Source organism: Bubalus bubalis, chromosome 3 (assembly GCF_019923935.1).
Source record: "Bubalus bubalis isolate 160015118507 breed Murrah chromosome 3, NDDB_SH_1, whole genome shotgun sequence".
Lineage (NCBI taxonomy): Eukaryota > Metazoa > Chordata > Mammalia > Artiodactyla > Bovidae > Bubalus > Bubalus bubalis.
The window spans coordinates 125,795,884-125,813,651 of record NC_059159.1 but is presented as its reverse complement, the minus strand read 5'-3'; the positions used below and the strand labels follow the sequence as shown (position 1 = coordinate 125,813,651).

The window sequence follows — 17,768 nt, the reverse complement described above, 5'->3', positions numbered from 1 at the left end:
ACTCTGTGCGACCCCATAGACGGCAGCCCCCCAGGCTCTCCTGCCCCTGGGATTCTCCAGGCAAGAACACTGGAGTGGGTTGCCATTTCCTCAAAGGTTAAGATCCCATTAAAATGCGGATTCTAATACATTGAGTCTGTGAGCGGGACTGGAAAGTCTGCAGCTTAACAAAGTCCCCAGGTGATACCAATACTGCTGGTTGGTGGGTCACACCTAAGTGGAAAGAAGCCAGAAGACTCCTAAGGCTGCAATACAGAGGGGGAGGTGGGGAGAACGGGGGCCTGGAGACACTCTTGCTGGCCTAAAACAAAGACAGGACAAGCGAGCACTAAGACTGTACAGCTGGAAGGGGAGAAGCAGCTGGCTGAACCAACAGTGTGTGGCACTGTTGAAACTTCATGGATTTAGGTTGAGTTTGTTACTTGCTTTTGGACTCTGTTCTACAGAATGCAATGGTTATAACTTTTTAAGACCGGAAAAGCGTCCCTTCAATTTTCTTTCATGGAATGTACTCCATCTCTGACGTATCTGTTATACACAGCCCCTGCTCCCACCCTGCTTTGGCCCCTCCACCACCACCACCGTCGGCAGCAGCAGCACCCTCTTCACAGTGGATGGCTGTGGGTGGTCTTCCAGCAGAGCTGGAGGTTCACACAGACTCCGCTATGGTCCAGGGTTCCTAATGCTGCGTTTTCACTCAGATCTCCACAGTCCCAGGCTTTGAATGATTCTTTCATAAATGTGTTCAAATGCTCATTGTGTCCATTCAGTGCCATGTCAGACGCTGAGGAAACATGGATAAATAATGTAGGGTTCATGCCCTCCAGGGACTCACAGAGATGTGGGAGCAGGAAGGAAAGAGGTACTGAACTGTACCAATTACAGGCCCCATGCTTCCCTCATTATTCCTCATAGTGGGAATTATTGTCCCAATTGACAGACAAGGAAAATAAGGATAAGAGAGGGCACTCAACAGGGAGTAGCAGTGCTGAGATCTGAACCCAGGGTGTGGGCTCCCAGAGCTCGTCTGGGGTCCAGTGGCAACTCTGCCTCTCATTTGCGTTACAATCACGGGTAAGACCTTCCCTTTCTAGGACTCAGGACTGTCACCTTTCAAACGAAGTCACTGGACTGCACTGCTTGTTCTCAGCTCTGGCCTCACTTTAGAATCACACCAAGAACTTTTAAAACCTGCAGAAGACCAGACCCCAGACAAATGAAGAACCCTGGACATGGGGAGGATGGGCATCAGGGTCTAAGGTACAGCCAGGGTTGAGAACCACCAAAGTCTTTGTGACCTGAGCTCGTGCATTCTAATTTCCTGAATAACCCTCTTCTCCTCTAGCCCTGCCACAAGGCCCATGCCAAACTGATGAACAAATGGTAGGGAGGAGGAGGAAATCCCCAACACCATTCAGCTAAGGACAATTTGGAGCAGTAATGCTGGGCACTGTCCATTGCCCTGTTGTCATTTTCTCCTTTCAGTGAGCAAAACAGCAGCAGTGGACAACAGTGGAGTAAGCTAGGCGGGTATTCTCTTACACCGTTGCAGGGAATATAAATTACTACACCTTTCAAAAAAAAAAACACACAATGAAAGACTTTGAAAAAATTGGGCAAGCACCAGACCCAACAGTTTTAGGAGTTTGCGCTAAGAAATAATTACGGAAAAGGTCAAATACAGAGATACAAGAACAGGGTCATCACTGGCCTTCCCTGGTGGCTCAGTGGTAAAGAATCTGCCTGCCAATGCAGGAGACACAGGTTCAATCTCTGGTCCAGGAAAATCCCACATGCTGCAGAACAACTAACTCAGTGTGCCACAGCTATTGAGTTTGTGCTCTAGAGTCCAGGAACCCCAGCTACTGAAACCTGTGCGTCTAGAGCCTGTGTTCTGCAACAAGAGAAGCCACTGCAATGAGAAGTCCGAGCACCGCATCTAGAGAGTAGCCCCCGCTCTCCACAACTAGAGAGAAGCCCGCGCAGCAATGATGACCCAGTGCAGCCAAAATAAATAAATAAAAATTAATATAAAAAATAAATAAAAAAAAAGAATAGGGTTATCACAACAGTGTTTATGGAAAGAACAACTGGAAACAGCCTAAAGGATTAAACGAGGCCTAGGTTAATTATGGGAAATCCACATAATGAAATACTGTGTCAATTACAAAGGATTTAGGGAAGAATATTAAATGTTCCAGAGGAAGTGTCTAGATAATAGTTAAGGGAAAAAATGTCAAGCAACAAAATACAACGTACAGAATGATCTATTCATGTTATAACATATATACGTGCATATTTAGGCATGGAAAATAAACTTGAAAAACAGTCCACAAATGTTAGCAGAGTTTATCTCTGAGTCATGAGATAACATGTGACCTTTCAAAACTCCTTTTTTTCCAACCTAGATTTGTACAGTGACTATTATTTTTATTATCAAAATATTTTAATGTTATTGAAAAATACAAATCTCTTCTTTCAAAGCCTGCTTACCTCCCTCCGCCTCCCCCATCTTCTGGTGTAAATGGACACCCCCACTTCAGTGGTGCAGAGGCTTGCTTGTATCCACACTAGGACACTCAGGACAAGCTCCATAGCATTCAAGCCAGCTGCTGCACCTCGGTCTCTACTACTAGATTATGAGTCCCTCCAGGACGGTCACAGGGTCCCATGTGGCTCTTTGGTCATCTCGCCACCCACCCCAGTGGGCCTTAGAGAGGGCAGGCAGCCAGGAAATACAGGAGAAAGACAGAAATTTATAGTAGTAGCTAGAACACAGAACAGAGCTGACAGTTTTAAGGACCTCAGCAGACATTTACTTTGGGAGGAGATTAGTTGCAAAGACCTCCCAGTGGTGAAGCGGGCTTTTAAGCTGGGCCCTATCTGAGGTGCTCAGTGATAGGAGGGGTGACTCCCGGAAAGACCTAGGCAGCGCTGCTTTCTGCAGGCCAGATTATAGCCAAGCTCTCCAAACTGAAAAAGGGCTCCCCCAACACCTGAAACCAAGGGTCCTGCTCACTCAAGAGAGACATGAAGGCCCTCAGAACAATTTTCTGCCCTGTCCAGTTCTTTAAGTCATCCATGTAACAAGGCATGTAACAAGTGTGAGATGAATTGGACTGGATAAAGTTGGGTTGGGATGGATTGCGCTGGGATTAGGTTGGGCTGAGTTGAGTTGATTCTGATTGGAGGTAAGGAGTGGGTTGTACTCACTAGGTGACCTAAGCCTTATGTGTTGCCTCGTTAGATCTTGCCCAGAAAGAGGTCTGGGCCTTCTCTAGGTTCTGCTCTAACCCTATACTTTTTTTTCTCTTGAAAAGGAGAGGAAGAAGGAGGTCAGTGAGCAAACTGGGCCCCTCCCAACACCTCTGACCCATCTCAGCAAACTGTGCTCTGTATCAACAGCAATAACTCAGGCCCCACAACCTGCTCCTCTGACTTTGAAGTCTTAGTTGCTTATCTGTTCTCCTTACCGCATATTAAGGTCTTAAATTGAATCTTATTGTAAGATTACCTCACTTTTTATAACCCTCACCCACCCACCACCATCACAACACTCCCAGTATCCAATCAAATCATGAGAAAATTATGTGATAAATCAGTCTATGCTAAGGATTTATGACTTAGTGAAGAAGGAAGGGGTAACTTCCCTTACCAGATTTTAAGACATATTACAAAACAATAGTTATCAGGACCATGTGGAATTAAAAAAAAAATAACACATATGCATAAGAATAGTATAAAGATTACACAAAAAAATTCTATCATGAAAAGGAAAATTTTATAAGATAACCAGAAGCAATGCTATGATAGAAAAATAGTTTACATTTTAATTAGTATTTCAGGGAATCCTGGGTACCAGTTTGAAAAAGAACTAACCTCAGCATATACTCTATGTAATCTATTTAATCAATGGTCCATTTTAAATGGATCAAGCTGTGGACATTCAAGGAAAACTTGAAAATAAGCTCATATATTAAGCTAGCAGAGAAAGACACAGCTTTTGACAAAATAGAGGCTTTTCAGGTATGAGCGGGATAAGCTAGAAAATAAATTGTTTACACAAATAGATGTAATGGAAAAAAGATAAAGAGCAAAGTAACATTAGGGAAAATTCCAGCATAACTAGTTATTAAAGTAATTAAATAAAACTAAAAGCCCTATAACATGCCCTGATTACTCAGCCATGGCCACTCCACAGTTGGCAGAGCTGTGGAAAAATGGGGAGGACTTAGACCTAGCAGAGGACATGGTAAATGGGTGCATTTTCCCTAGACCACAGGCTGGACCTGCCCATTCCTTCCCTTTTTGAGTCATTGAGCACCTACTCTGTGCCAGGCCCAGTGCTAGGTTCTGGGATTCAGAATCTGGGCAAGGCCCAGTCCCTGGTTCACAGAACTCCCTGTGTAGTGGGGAGGGGGGGGGTGGCAGCGGGTGGCGAACAGATGAGTAATCAATGGTCATGGTCCAGCCTGGGAAGCCCTGTGACTGAGAGGTGGTGATATATAGTGTTCGCCCAGAGGAGAGACAGTCAACATGCCTGGTAGAATAGGAGGGCTTCCCAGAGAGGAATCCTAAAGGATGAATGAGGGGGTGCTAGGTGAACAAGGGGAAAGGCATTCTCAAAAAGGGACTGGCCCATGCAAAGACACAGAGGTGGGACACAGGGGGACTTGGAGGCAAGAAGCATAACTCCATCCTAGGTGCACGGAGAACCCAGGAGGAGCAATTAAACTAAGGAGCAACACGATTCAATTTGTATCTCAGAAAGACCCATCTAAATATATATTAAGAATTATCCAACTAGTCTGTTATTTGATGGGCAAATCTGTTTGCGGAAATCTAGTTAAAGGAAATAATCCCAGAAGAAAACAAAGGTCATTTGTCTGAAGATGTTCCCAACAGCACTATTTATCATAATGATGAAATGGCCAAGGTCCAAGTGGCAAATTCTGGATGAATAAGGCATGATCCACACCCTCAAGGTGCTCTCATAGAAAAAAAGTGTGAAATAAATACATTGTCAGCACAGGGTGAGACAGTGGCTGGTGCTGGAAAGATAGATGAAGGGCTGTGGTGGCTTAGTGATGAGAAAGATCAGCTGGGGAGACCTAGGGAAGGCTCTCTGTAAGAGATGCTGTTTAAGCTGGGAGGTAGAATTAGACCCTAAAGAGAAACAGGGTGAGGAGGTGCACTCTAGACAGGGAGATTCATTCACATCTTGTGCACAGCCAAGGAAACTACAAAATCCCAAATATACATGGGGAGCTATGAGTGGCTCAGTGTGCTGGGGGTTTTCAGCCTCAATCTTCTGTAAAACAGTTTTCAATCTGCTATAAAACATATAAGCAGGACCTTATGCCACCATAGGCATTCCCAACTTTAGGGAAAACCAAAAATTTAGCCAGTAATTAAAATACTACAATCATTCATATTCATCACAACTTCTAATGGTACGTGGACAACAGGAACTCATTACAGGCTAGAGCACAGGTAAGCCAGGAGGCCAGTGATGTAAAATCCTAGCTGTGACTCTTATCCCCTTGTCTCTCACTCAGGAAAGCACATCAGCTGGCCACCAGCAAGAGTCAGAGGATTAGTGGGAAATCCTAAACCTGCCCTGATTAGTATTCAGAGTTTCTCCCAGAAAAGACCCACAAATGACCAAGAAACACCTGAAGAGATGCTCAACATCATTAGTCATTAGGGAAATGCAAATCAAAACCACAGAAAGCTACCACTAAGATGGCTGTAACCTAAAAAGCAGAAAATAACAAGTGTTGGAAAGGATACGATAAAACTGGAACCCTTGTACACTGCCGGTGGGAATGTGAAATGGTTCAGCTACTATGGACAATAGTTTAAGAGTTTCCTAAAATTTAAGCATTGAATTATGATATAACCCAGCAATTTCACTGTTGGGTATACAACCAAAATAATTGAAAACAAGTACTCAAGGCCTTGTACCCAAATGTCGCAAAACCACTAACCATAACAGCCAAAAAGCTTAAACAACACCAATGGCTCCATCAATGGAAGAATGGATAAACAAATTGCACTATATCCATACAATGGAACATTATTTGGTCATAAAATAATGAAGTTCTAATACATGCTACAACATCAATGAACCTCAAAAACATGCTGAGTGAAAGAAATCAGACACGAAAGGTCGATGTGGGGGACAAGGGGCCCATTGACAAGGGTCTCTTTAAACAGGGTGGGCCAGGAAACCCTTGGGAGCTGAGAAGCCTTGGGACTTTGGGCCTTGTTTCCTCATCTGAGCACAGTCCTAGTACCCAGCTCCTGGAGTGATTGTGAGGACTGGATGAATGAAGTATGAACGTATCATGCACACCTATGAAGTGGTTTACAAGCATTAGCCTCAATAAACTTCATGCAAGATTTGACTTGCAGAGGATATTCCACATCTAGGAAGAGTCTCTCCAGAATCCCAGAGGGACATTGAATATTCATCAATTACCCATCAATTGCAAATGGCCCTCTCCAGGCCCTTTTCATCTCCTGAGGGTTTCCTGGCAGGCCCTTTTTACATTATGGATATTTACAGGACTTCTTCGGTGTTAGAAAAACAGCCCTGACCTGGCGTTGAGGGAGCCAGTCTACAAATGCAGGAGGAGAAAGAAACTCCAGAACCTTCTCCATTTGGGGGATGGGGTTACAACAAAGTTCACAAAAGACCACAGAATCTGAAGATGCCCTCTGCCGCTGACTTGGAAGTACCCTATATCACATGCAAAATTGCAACGTTCTGACATGGGCCACAGTGCTGAGAAGCCAAAACTGTGCTCCAGCTGCCCTTCGATCTGTAAGAAATGCCAGTCTGGATGCTCTGGCAGGAAAAGTTGTCATGGCCTTTGAGTCTTGCTCCCAAGGAGACACAGTCTGGGCTGTGCCAGCTTTCCTCTGGCACACAGAGAGTTAAACACAGCCAGCGAGGCGGTTCTCAGTTTCTTTCAAGGGATAGAGGTTGTCTCCCCCACCACAGTCTCCCTGCACACTGCTCACTTACTCCTGTTGAGACTGTGTACTAATCTCCTAATTCCAAACGCAGTCAGAGACTACTCTTTGGAGCGCGGTAGTTCTCCTGCAAAACTGCATGGAGAAAGGGCTGAGCAGGGAAAGAAAGCCTAGAGACCTGGGCCCAAGCCCTGCCTTTTGCACAGAACCGTTTCTAAAGCCTGTCTCACCCTGAGTATCCTCTGCTGTAAAAATGCCTGCAATGCTTTCCAACACAGCTACTGCAAGGATCAACTTGCAGTTTCCATCACTTATATTGTGTCATGGTGTGGAAAGCATATTATTTCTAATTATCTCTTTTAATCTTCACAGCATCCCTAGGAGGAAAGGTGGTCTAAGTATTTCCCTTTTTCAGATATGAAAAGTGAGGCACAGAGTAGTAAAATTCATTGTCCAATGGCACCTAATCCAGCCACACACCTTAGGTCAAAACTATTTTAACTCAGATTCTTTTCATACAACCGCCTCTGGGTCTTGGTGGGGAAAGAAAGACCCAGGAACAGAAAGTACCAGATCCCCTGGTTCCCAGTCTATAGCTCTTCCCATCATCCATAGAGTCACTGCCCACGATGGATGGGGCTCTCCAGGTAACTCAGAGCTAAGTTAGTATCAGAGCAATTCGGTCCCGTTATTTCTTGCGCGGCAAAGCGCCAGGTGGTAGCGGTCTGCTTCTGCACCTGTGTACAGACGGGTCATCACATCTGCCCTTGCAATGAGCCAACCAGCACGCACCACCTGAGCGCGGGCGCTGGGTGAGCTGGAGCGAAATATTCCAGTGGAGACCGCTGGCACTGTTACTGGGCTTCCAAAGTCCCTCTATGCCCAAGATTGAAAGGGCTGCGCCTAGCTCGGACGCCTCGGGTTCCAGGATACTGCTCCGCCCGCTTCGGCCGCCCGGAGACTCTTTTTCAACCCTCGAATCCCCTGCACCGCCTGGGGAAGCCGCAGCCGAACCACCAGTGCGCCCCGAGCGGCGAGGACTCCCTTTTATGTCCAGGAATGAGGCGAGCACCGCAGCCGCTCCCGCCGCCAAGACCAACTATTCTGGGGCGCGGAGGTTGCCGGTGCAGCGCTCGGGCCGGGCTGCTTACCTGTCGCGGAGCGGGTCCGAGTGACACCGGGCAGAAGCGCGGAGGTGGAAAGCAGCAAAAGCAGGCGCCAGCACTGTGCGTCCCTCCTGCAAGAAGTGGTCGAGGGAGAAAGGTGAGGCGGGCGGTAGGGGCCGGGGGCTGGGGCGCGGGTTAGCGAGTCATACCTGGGCGCCATCCCGCCGTTCGGCGGGCCCCCTAGGGCACCGGGCCGCCGAGCTCCGCAGACGGCAACGGACCTTGCGCGCGGGCCGGTCGTCCTTCCTGCCTGGAACAAAGACGGCGCTGGGCAGGGGCAACGGCAGCGGCAGCGGCGGGCAGGATCCCAGCACGGCCCGCGTCCTGAGTCACCCGCGCTCTGAAACCCGACTCCGCCGCACCCAGCGCTCCCGCGCGAGCCGCGCCGCGCCCCACCTAGGGCAGAGCCGCGCCCCACCTAGGGCAGAGCCGCGCCCCACCTCGGGCAGAGCCGCAGCGGCGCACTCAAACCCCGGGACTCCTGGCTGCAACTACCGCCTGCCCACGCCCCTTTCCCCCTCGACGGATGCGCGCCCCCCAGCCGCAGCTTCCACCCGGGCGGCCTTGGGTAACCAAGAAAAGCCCCGCGCCCGCGCTCGTCTGGGTCAGCGGGCAGCTCCCTCCCGCCCTCTAGTCTGTCAGTGTCCGGGCTGCCCGGCCGACAAAACACTCCCTTTTTACGGGCCAATGGAATCTTCTCACCAGCCAAGAGAGGCTGGAATCGCTGTGATTTCCCTAAATGACAACGAAGAACCTGGAGGCTCAGAGAGATGCAGGGAATGTCCCAAGGTCACACAGCTGGATTGGACCCTGCCCTGCACCCCTGACTCGCAACTCCCTTGAACGCCCAGGAACCGCACATTTGGTGGGGGTGGGGTGAAGGGGAATAAGTGATACATATAAATAAATGCAATAAAGAGAATCCTAATTTTTAAAATGTAAATATATCTAATATTCCAAGCTTCTCCTCTTTGTGCTTTGCCTGCACCACCATCTCCCGCCACCAGAACATAAGCTCCGGGAGAGCAAGAATTTACATCTGTTTTGTTCTCTGTCTAAAATAGTAACTGGCCATAGGAGATGCCAATAAACAGGGGAAGGAACACAATTTTTAAGTGAAATACCACTCCAGGCACTGTGATGACTGGGTAAAGATGAACCAGTCTCAGTCTCCAAAAGCCATCAGGAGAGTTCACAGGGGAAGGAGGAGCAAAGGGTAGACTGTTCCACATGCACTAGGCATAGCACAGGGCCTGGCACTGGCTAAACCCTCAAATGGTGGCTCTTTATTATGATTACCACCAGGCCCAGTAGTGTAAGATATTTGGGGGAGAGGAGGCGCAGCTGAGATGAGCTGAGACTTGGACAGTTCTGAAGCCAGGCAGGCGCAGGGTTCTCTCCCCCTCGTGTACGAAGTAGCCACACTGGGCTGTGGCTCTGTGGTCAGTTCCTGGTTTTCATTTCTAGATGACAGGTCACCACCTGCCAAGTGAGACAGTAATATGAGTTGGCCCTGCAGAGATGGGATGGTGGTGGACATAGTAGCTAACATGTATTGAGTGCTGACTGTGTCCCAGACCCTGTGCTAAATGCTTTACTCACAAAGGTCAATCCATGCAACAGTCCTGGATAGGTGGTACTTCAGTGATCCTTATTTCATAGATTAGGAAGCTGAGGTCTAAAAAGTGCCCGAGCTAGTGCATGACATTGGCCAACACCCATGCTCTTCACCACTCTGTCATGCTACCTGTCTGTAACAACAAGATTAGACCCGTTTCCCCACCCTTGAGAGCAAAATCGCACTGGAGTTATGGAGCACTCAGGCATGAAGGGGTTAATACCCACACAGGCAGTAAGGGCTCCAAAGGGAGCTCAAGCCTGGAGTCAGGAGCCTGGATTCCCAGCCAGTTCTGGCCCACATTGGGCAGATCCTGTCCTTATCTGACTTTCCATTTCATCATCTATAAAATGGATGTAATGATCCTGCTGTGAGCGCATGCCTGTGAGTCTCAGTGAGGTCACATGCATCAGCAGTGCTCTGTCCACTGTAAAGTACTGTGCAGATGTGAGGGGTCAGGTCTGGGGTTAATGCACACAGTCTTCAAAACAGACAGAAAATTCAGCATGGCCTGGAGAAGGCGGGCGAGGCTTCAATAGAGAAGTAAAGTTAACCCAGACGGGGGGGGGAGGGGGGGGGGGTCTGCGGGTGCAAGCAGGAGGGAGCAGAAAAACAGCCAAGGCAGCTCCAGAGCTAGGATGGCCCCACGTGAAACTAATACACCAGATCCAGTGCATTCTAACAACACGGTCAGGCTTCTTTCTTATTCTCTTCATATTGTCTGTGAAGATGAATTCTTTCCCACTTGCAGTCACGGTGCGCTGGACATACCATTTTATTATGGTTTCCTAACCATAAGGAATTTGCCTTCTTAGTTCTATATTTTTTATTCTGTATAAAGTACCATAATGACTGGGAATGTAATTGACTTTCTTAGAACTATAATTCTATATTGCTTCGAAAGAGCCACATTGACTATGATTATATAATAGTTCTATTGTTCTGTTTAACACTTAAAACTGAAGGCTATGAACTGGTGGCTTAGCTTGGCCCATAGATAGGTATTGTTCAGGTGCCTGGTATCAATCTCCAAATTAAATTAGTTAGCAATATATTTGATAATTTAGCTTGGATGGTAAAGCATCTGCCTACAATGCGGGAGACCTGGGTTTGATCCCTGGGTCAGGAAGATCCCCTGGAGAAGGAAATGGCAACTCACTCCAGTATTTGTGCCTGGAAAATCCCTTGGACTGAAGAGCCTGGTGGACTACAGTCCATGGGGTCGCAAAGAGTCAGACACGACTGAGCGACTTCTCTTCACTTCACTTCATATTTGATAATTAGTTGGTTTACATTAAAATCCAGATTTCTGGCTTCTTTTTAAATTTTTGGAAAACCTGGTAACATGGGACTTGTGTTCCTTGTGCCAGTGATTGATTTGCATTGAAAGGGACTGCTACCTTCAGTCAAGGCCAATTTCTACAGTTTGCCATGGTCCCTACCATCCCTGGCTTCCCTGATAGCTCAGTTGGCAAAGAATCCACCTGCAAAGCAGGAGACCCCAGTTTGATTCCTGGGTCTGGAAGATCTGCTGGAGAAGGGATAGACTACCCACTCCAGTATTCTTGGGCTTCCTTGTGGCTTAGCTGGTAAAGAATCCACCTTCTATACCAGAGACCTGGGTTTGATCCCTGGATTGGGAAGATCCCCTGGAGAAGGGAAATGCTACCCACTCCAATATTCTGGCCTGGAGAATTCCATGGACTATATAGTTCATGGGGTTGCAAAGAGTCAGACCTGACTGAGTAACTTTCAGTTTCACTACCATCCCTATTGTTCCCCAACACCAAAGCTAAGAATCATTTGCCATTTATCATCACATATGCACTCTGCCTTTTATAAGAAAGAAAAAAGTGGAATAGATTGAGTGCTCATGTCATGTTAAAAATAGGGGGGGAAAGATATGCAGATAGAGAAGGGGGGCATGTTTCAAGAAAGATGTGGAAGAACATATTTCTTCATGTTTAATACACAAATTAAGTATATCTACATTGAAAGAATGAAAACTAAAATGCCATGATGAAACAAACCTGGTCCCCCTCAGTTATGCATGTTACCTGATGTGTGAAAGAACAGGTGCGTTTTGATTGGTGGGCATGATCGTGGTCCAATTTATCAGTCCAAGATACATACACATAAGGCAGCAGTTTCCTTTACTACTCTGGCAGGGAAGTCCTGTGTACACATTTTATATTTTGTTGGTTCTGTGTAAATATCTGCTAATATCCAGTTCACTAGAATCTAAACATCCCAAGAGCACATTTCTTTCCTATAAATGACGAGATAGATGCATGTTAATATTTCTAATTTTGTACTTATTTCTCTTGGGAAGTCAGACCATGTTCGTCAGCAATCAGGGCTTTCATTTTAAAGCTGGGCCTGGAGAGGGGAACCGTGAACTGACTGATGATGGAGGACAGAGAGGGTGTCTGGCCTGGGAGTTGAAGGGGACCAAATGGTCCCAGCTGCTCGTGTGGGAGGGATGAGGGCAGCATGCCAAGCAAGGCAGTTCGCCTCCTGCCAGACTGTGTTTTGAGGGTTTAAGCGATTTCCTTCTATTCAATATGAAGTTGTAGAAATAGCCAAGAGGAAGCTTTGTGTCATACTGGAACTGGTCTAAATTGTTTACCATGGCTTCAGTACAATCTACAAGATCGAGACGTGTGGAGATAGGGGATCTATGTCCCAGCTCTTCCAGGACTCAATTAAATTAATGGGCTGTTGCATTTTCCTATATACCACTCAAGTGTCCCAGTAAACTCGGTCTCCAAAAGCATCCTCCAGACTGTTTCAATCAGTTAGAAGGGGCACAAAAACCAGAAGGATTCTGGGTTGTGGTTTGGGATAAAGTGGGGCTTCCCAGGTGGCTCAGTGGCAAAGAATCCACCTGCCAACGCTAGAGCTGCACGAGACACAGGTTCGACCCCTGGGTCAGGAAGGTCCCCTGGAGGAGGAAATGACAACCCACTCCAGTATGCGTCCCTTGGAAATCTCATGGACAGAGGAGCCTGGCCGGCAACAGTCCATGGGGTCACCAAGAGTCGGACATGACTTAGCGACTGTGCACATACACATATAAGCACATAGCACACCTCTTTCTGAACCTGTTTCCTCAGAACATGGGGATAACATCTCTCTTGTGGAGTTGTGGTGAGGAAGTTCACAAGAGACACTCAAAGCTTGCACCCTCATCTGGTTTCAAGAGCAGAAAAAGAAGAGACCTAGCTAGTGGACCAGAGAAGAATTAACTATTCAGAGAAAAGCACTGCCTTTTGGGTAATCAAGAGGAAACAATGACAGTGCAATCCCAAAAGTGCCTTCCACGGAGGATGCTTTAGTTCTGAAGAGCGCCTTGATGTGTTTGGATACACCAAAGGGGACCATGGGCTGAGAAGAGTCGATTTGTTCTTCATAAGTAAGTAAGTGAAGTCGCTCAGTCCTGTCCAACTCTTTGCTACCCCGTGGACTGTAGCCCACCAGGCTCCTCTGTCCATGGGATTTTCCAGGCAAGAATACTGGAGTGGGTTGCCATTTCCTTCTCCAGGGGATCTTCCCAACCCAGGGATCGAACTCAGATCTTCTGCATTGCAGGCAGATGCTCTAACCTGTGAGCCACCAGGGAAGCCCTCTTCATAAGTGAGATGAATTTGAAAATCTGACAATCTTAGTGGGAAGAGGGCAAAAGCAAAGGAAGGGAAGAGTGTGTAAAATACCTCTTAGGTGCCACTGCCAGTGCCTACTCTCTGCCTCCATCACTCATGTGCAGTATAGACAAGGCCATCCAGCTGTCAGCGACTGCTGCCCTTCGCCTGAGCGTTTTCTCTGGCTGCTGGGGAATTAACGCTGACCTCCCCGCTGCTCTCAACCAATGGCCTGCAGGAGCTCATGGATAAAAAACTCAGCTTCCTTTCCCAGTTGGCGGGAATTTCCAGACCCCTGGAGTCCCTGCCCATGTCATAGCCCCTGCCCTTTCTGCACACTGAGCACTTCTCCCTTCCTACTCAGGGCCGTCCTGTGGGCGCTGACCTGTGACACACTGTATAACCTGCTCTGAGCAACCTGGAAGTAAGTAGAAATGACACCCCAGGAAGCAAATATTTAGCCAACGGAAGCCAGAAGATATACTTCTCTCCCTATTTCTCCCAGATGCACTGTCCTGAGATGGTCATTTATAAGGCATCTGAGAGACACTCTCACAAGACTAAGGGATCAATCATATAATCTCTCTCATCAGCAGTTTCTTCTTCCCTGCCTCATTTCCCTTTTCTTTACTTCTGCTCCCTAGGATTTTACTCCCTAATACCAAAGAGGCACCTAAGACTGAGTAACACTTCAGTGTGTGAGCCAGGATAAGCTAGATGGTGGAATTTATCTTTCACATTCATGATAATAATGGGGTTTCTAAACTGGTTGTCACTTCCATCTTACCAGGTCCAATCATCATGATGTTACCCAATAGGGGGTGAACATTAGGATGACAAGGTCCCTATGGACTATATTATAACAGAGAACAGGAGAGTTAACATATTTCTAGGAACAAAAAGTGAATATGGACCACACTCCTTACCATATGAAAGCAAATTGCTTTTGATTTCCCCTTCCATGGAGACCGTGACTGCATTTGCCAAATCATCGTGCATCCATATGTCAAATGTTGTTGATATGTTCCAGTAGCTACCACATCTGGCACGGCAGCTGCAACTGAGGCTACCATCTGGCCAAGTTTATAGCAATCCATTATTATCCACCATAATCCATTTGGCTTTTGCAAAGACCACACTAGTGAATTAGTGGAAATATAATGGACCTATTGCCCCTGTACCATTTAAGTGTTAATAGCAGCTCTGAGGGCTTCCCAGATGGCACTAGTGGTAAAGAACCTGCCAGCCAATACAGGAGACATAAGAGATGAGGGTTCGATCCCCGGGTCAGGAAGAGCCCCTGGAGAAGGAAATGGCACCTCACTCTGGTATTCTTGCCTGGGAAATCCCGTGGACAGAGAAGCCTGGTGGGCTACAGTCCATAGGGTAGCAAAGAGTTGGACATGACTGAAGTGACTTAGCATTTATGCAGTAGCTCTAAATTCTGCAATACTTCCTGGGATGTAGTATTCGTTCTGATTTACTCTTGGAGGTGGAAAAAGGGAGATAGATTCAAGGACTTCCACTTAACCTTTTTGTAAGTCAGGTAGTTAACATAAGGGTTCTGCTGGAAGCTGAGTATTATGTGATTATGTATAGGAATGGGCACAAAATGTGTTCGTCTTTGAATCTCATAGTGCTCACCAGAGAGCTTCCAACACAGAGGAGACGTGCAACAGCCAGGTGGACAGAGTGACTCATCCTGCGGATGTTAGCTAGCCTCTCACCTTGGCTATCCCAGGGCTGACATGGTGGAGCCTTAAGAAGAGTGACAGTGATGGCAGGGGCAAATGGTAGGTAAAGACCCAGCAACATGGGCCCCATCCTTCTGAAGCTGATCTACCTCCCGACTTTGTGGAAAGGCCAACCTGCTGGCTACAGGGACTGACACTGACTCCTCAATATGGTACCATTCCTCAAAGAGACCACCTGGCCACTTGGTGACAAGTTGATTTCTTCAGACCCCTTCTGAGCAATTCCTCCTCACCAGAATCAACACCCTTCTGCTAAGTAGAGTATTCTTGGTTGCAGGTTCTTCCCTTTCATCACTTTAAATATATCATGCCATTCCCTTCCGGTTTGTAGAGTTTCTGTTGAGCAATCCGCTGATAACCTTATGGGAGCCCTTGTATGTTATTTGTCATTTTCCCTTGCTGCTTTTAATATTTATTTAATTTTTGTCAGTTTGATGACTGTGTGTCTCCATGTCTCCTTCCTTGGGTTTATCCTGCCTGGGACTCTCTGTGCTTCTTGGACTTGGTTGACTATTTCCTTTCCATGTTAGGGAAGTTTTCAGCTATTATCTCTTCTAATATTCTCTCAGTCCTTTCTCTCTCTTCTCCTTCTGGGACCCCCAGAATGCAAATGTCGGTGTGTTTTAATGGTTGTCTCAGATGTCTCTTAGGCTGTCGTCATTTCTTTTCGTTCTTTTTTCTATATTCTGTTTTGCAGCAGTGATTTCCACAGTTTTGTCACATGTATGTTCCTCTGCCTCAGTTATTCTGCCATTGCTTCCTTCTAGTGTATTGTTCATCCTTCCCTGTTGGTTCTTCAGTTCTTCTAAGTCTTCAGTAAACATTTCTTGCATCTTCTCCATTCTTTTGCCAAGATCCTGCTCATCTTCACTGTCATTTTCTGAATTCTTTTTCTGGAAGGTTGCCTGTCTCCACTTCATTTATTTGTTTTTCTGCAGTTTTTATCTTGTTCCTTCATATGGGATATAATCCTCTGCCTTTTCACTTTGATTAACTTTTATGATTGTGGTTTTCATTCTGTGGGCTACAGAATTGTAATTCTTCTTCCTTCTTCTTTCTGTCCTCTGGTCAGTCAGTCAGTCAGTTCAGTCACTCAGTCCTGTCCAACTCTTTGCGACCCCATGAATCGGAGCACGCCAGGCCTCCCTGTCCATCACCCACTCCCAGAGTCCACCCAAACTCATGTGCCATCCAGCCATCTCATCCTCTGTCATCCCCTTCTCCTCCTGCCCCCAATCCCTCCCAGCATCAGGGTCTTTTCCAGTGAGTCAACTTTTTGCATGAGGTGGCCAAAGTATTGGAGTTTCAGCTTCAAAATCAGTCTTCCAATGAACACCCAGGACTGGTCTCCTTTAGGATGGACTGGTTGGATCTCCTTGCAGTCCCAGGGACTCTCAAGAGTCTTCTCCAACACCACAGTTCAAAAGCATCAATTCTTCAGCGCTCAGCTTTCTTCAGAGTCCAACTCTTACATCCATACATGACCACTGGAAAAACTATACCTTTGACTAGATGGACCTTTGTTGGCAAAGTAATATTTCTGCTTTTTAATATGCTATCTAGGTTGGTCATAACTTTCCTTCCAAGGAGTAAGCGTCTTTCAACTTCATGGCTGCACACACCATCTGCAGTGATTTTGATAGATGAGGCTAAAAGGCTTGTGCAAGCTTCTTGATACCTTTCTGGGTATGGGTTTGCCTTCCCTGTCCAAGTACCTTAGCCAGCACCATCATTCAAAGAGTAGCAGAATGCTTGATATATCAATGTGGTGTCTCATATAACACTGTCTCAAATGAAGGGACCTATTTTATGGCAAGAGAGGTGTGAAAATGAATGAATGACCAAGGGATCCATTGGTTTTAGCTTTACCACATCACAAGAAGCAGCTAACTTCATACAGTGGTGGACGGGCCTATTAAAGGCTCAGCTAAGGCATCAGCTTAGGCGCGATACAGTGCAGTGTTATGGCACTCTGCTCTAGAACATGGAACTCATGGTCACTGTATGGGCCTATGTCCCCAGGAGCTAGAATACTTGGGTCTGGGAATCAAAGGATAGTACTAGGATTGAGCCCTTTACCTCTTCCAGTGATCCACTGAAACCCTAGACTCTTTTGAGGTAAAGGTGCTGATTTTCAGGGGAAGAATTTTTCCAAAAAATATAGTAAGGCCACTCAAAGCTGAGAGTACCACCTGACCATTTTAAGTTGTTCTTGCCAGAGAGCCAGTAGACAAAGAAAAGTGTGGCTGTATTTGTGGGGATAAGAACCCTGATTACCATGAGAAGTATTACCAGTGACTACCTTATTGGGGACAGAGAGGAACTCAGGTAATTTTGGGGGAATTTCTTGGTGGTTCCATATTCCATAATGATGGTAAGTGAGCAAATGAAATAAACAAGGTACCTAAGAGAGCAGACCCTTAAAGGATAAAAGTCTTAGTCATTCTGCCAATCAGCATCAGTCAGCCTCAGTCCAGACCAGTGTTTCCTAACCTGTGGCCCATGAGCATCAGAATCATTTCGTGGAGAAAATATTAAAAGTATAGCTTCTGAGTCTCTACTCAGCACCTACCAAATCAAAATGTCTGTAGGTAGAACCAGGGATTTG

The 17,768-nt window shown here is 46.6% G+C and overlaps 1 protein-coding gene across 6 annotated transcripts in view; it reads right to left on the bottom strand.

Moving 5' to 3' along the window:
- The window catches only part of COL15A1 (collagen type XV alpha 1 chain), a 102,676-nt gene extending 93,891 nt beyond the window's left edge, over positions 1-8,785 (bottom strand). For 2 of the 6 annotated variants that reach the window (XM_025281788.3, XM_025281787.3), the window contains exons 1-2: positions 8,297-8,784; positions 8,133-8,218 (exon numbers count right to left, since the gene is read on the bottom strand). In XM_025281788.3, the coding sequence (XP_025137573.3) occupies positions 8,133-8,218; positions 8,297-8,307 (97 nt within the window). In that variant the 5' untranslated portion in view covers positions 8,308-8,784. Of the gene's footprint in view, positions 1-8,132; positions 8,219-8,296 lie in introns of all 6 variants that reach the window. The other 4 variants (XM_044940075.2, XM_025281785.3, XM_025281789.3 and 1 more) reach the window with 4 other exon arrangements.
- Positions 8,786-17,768: the final 8,983 nt, after the last annotated feature.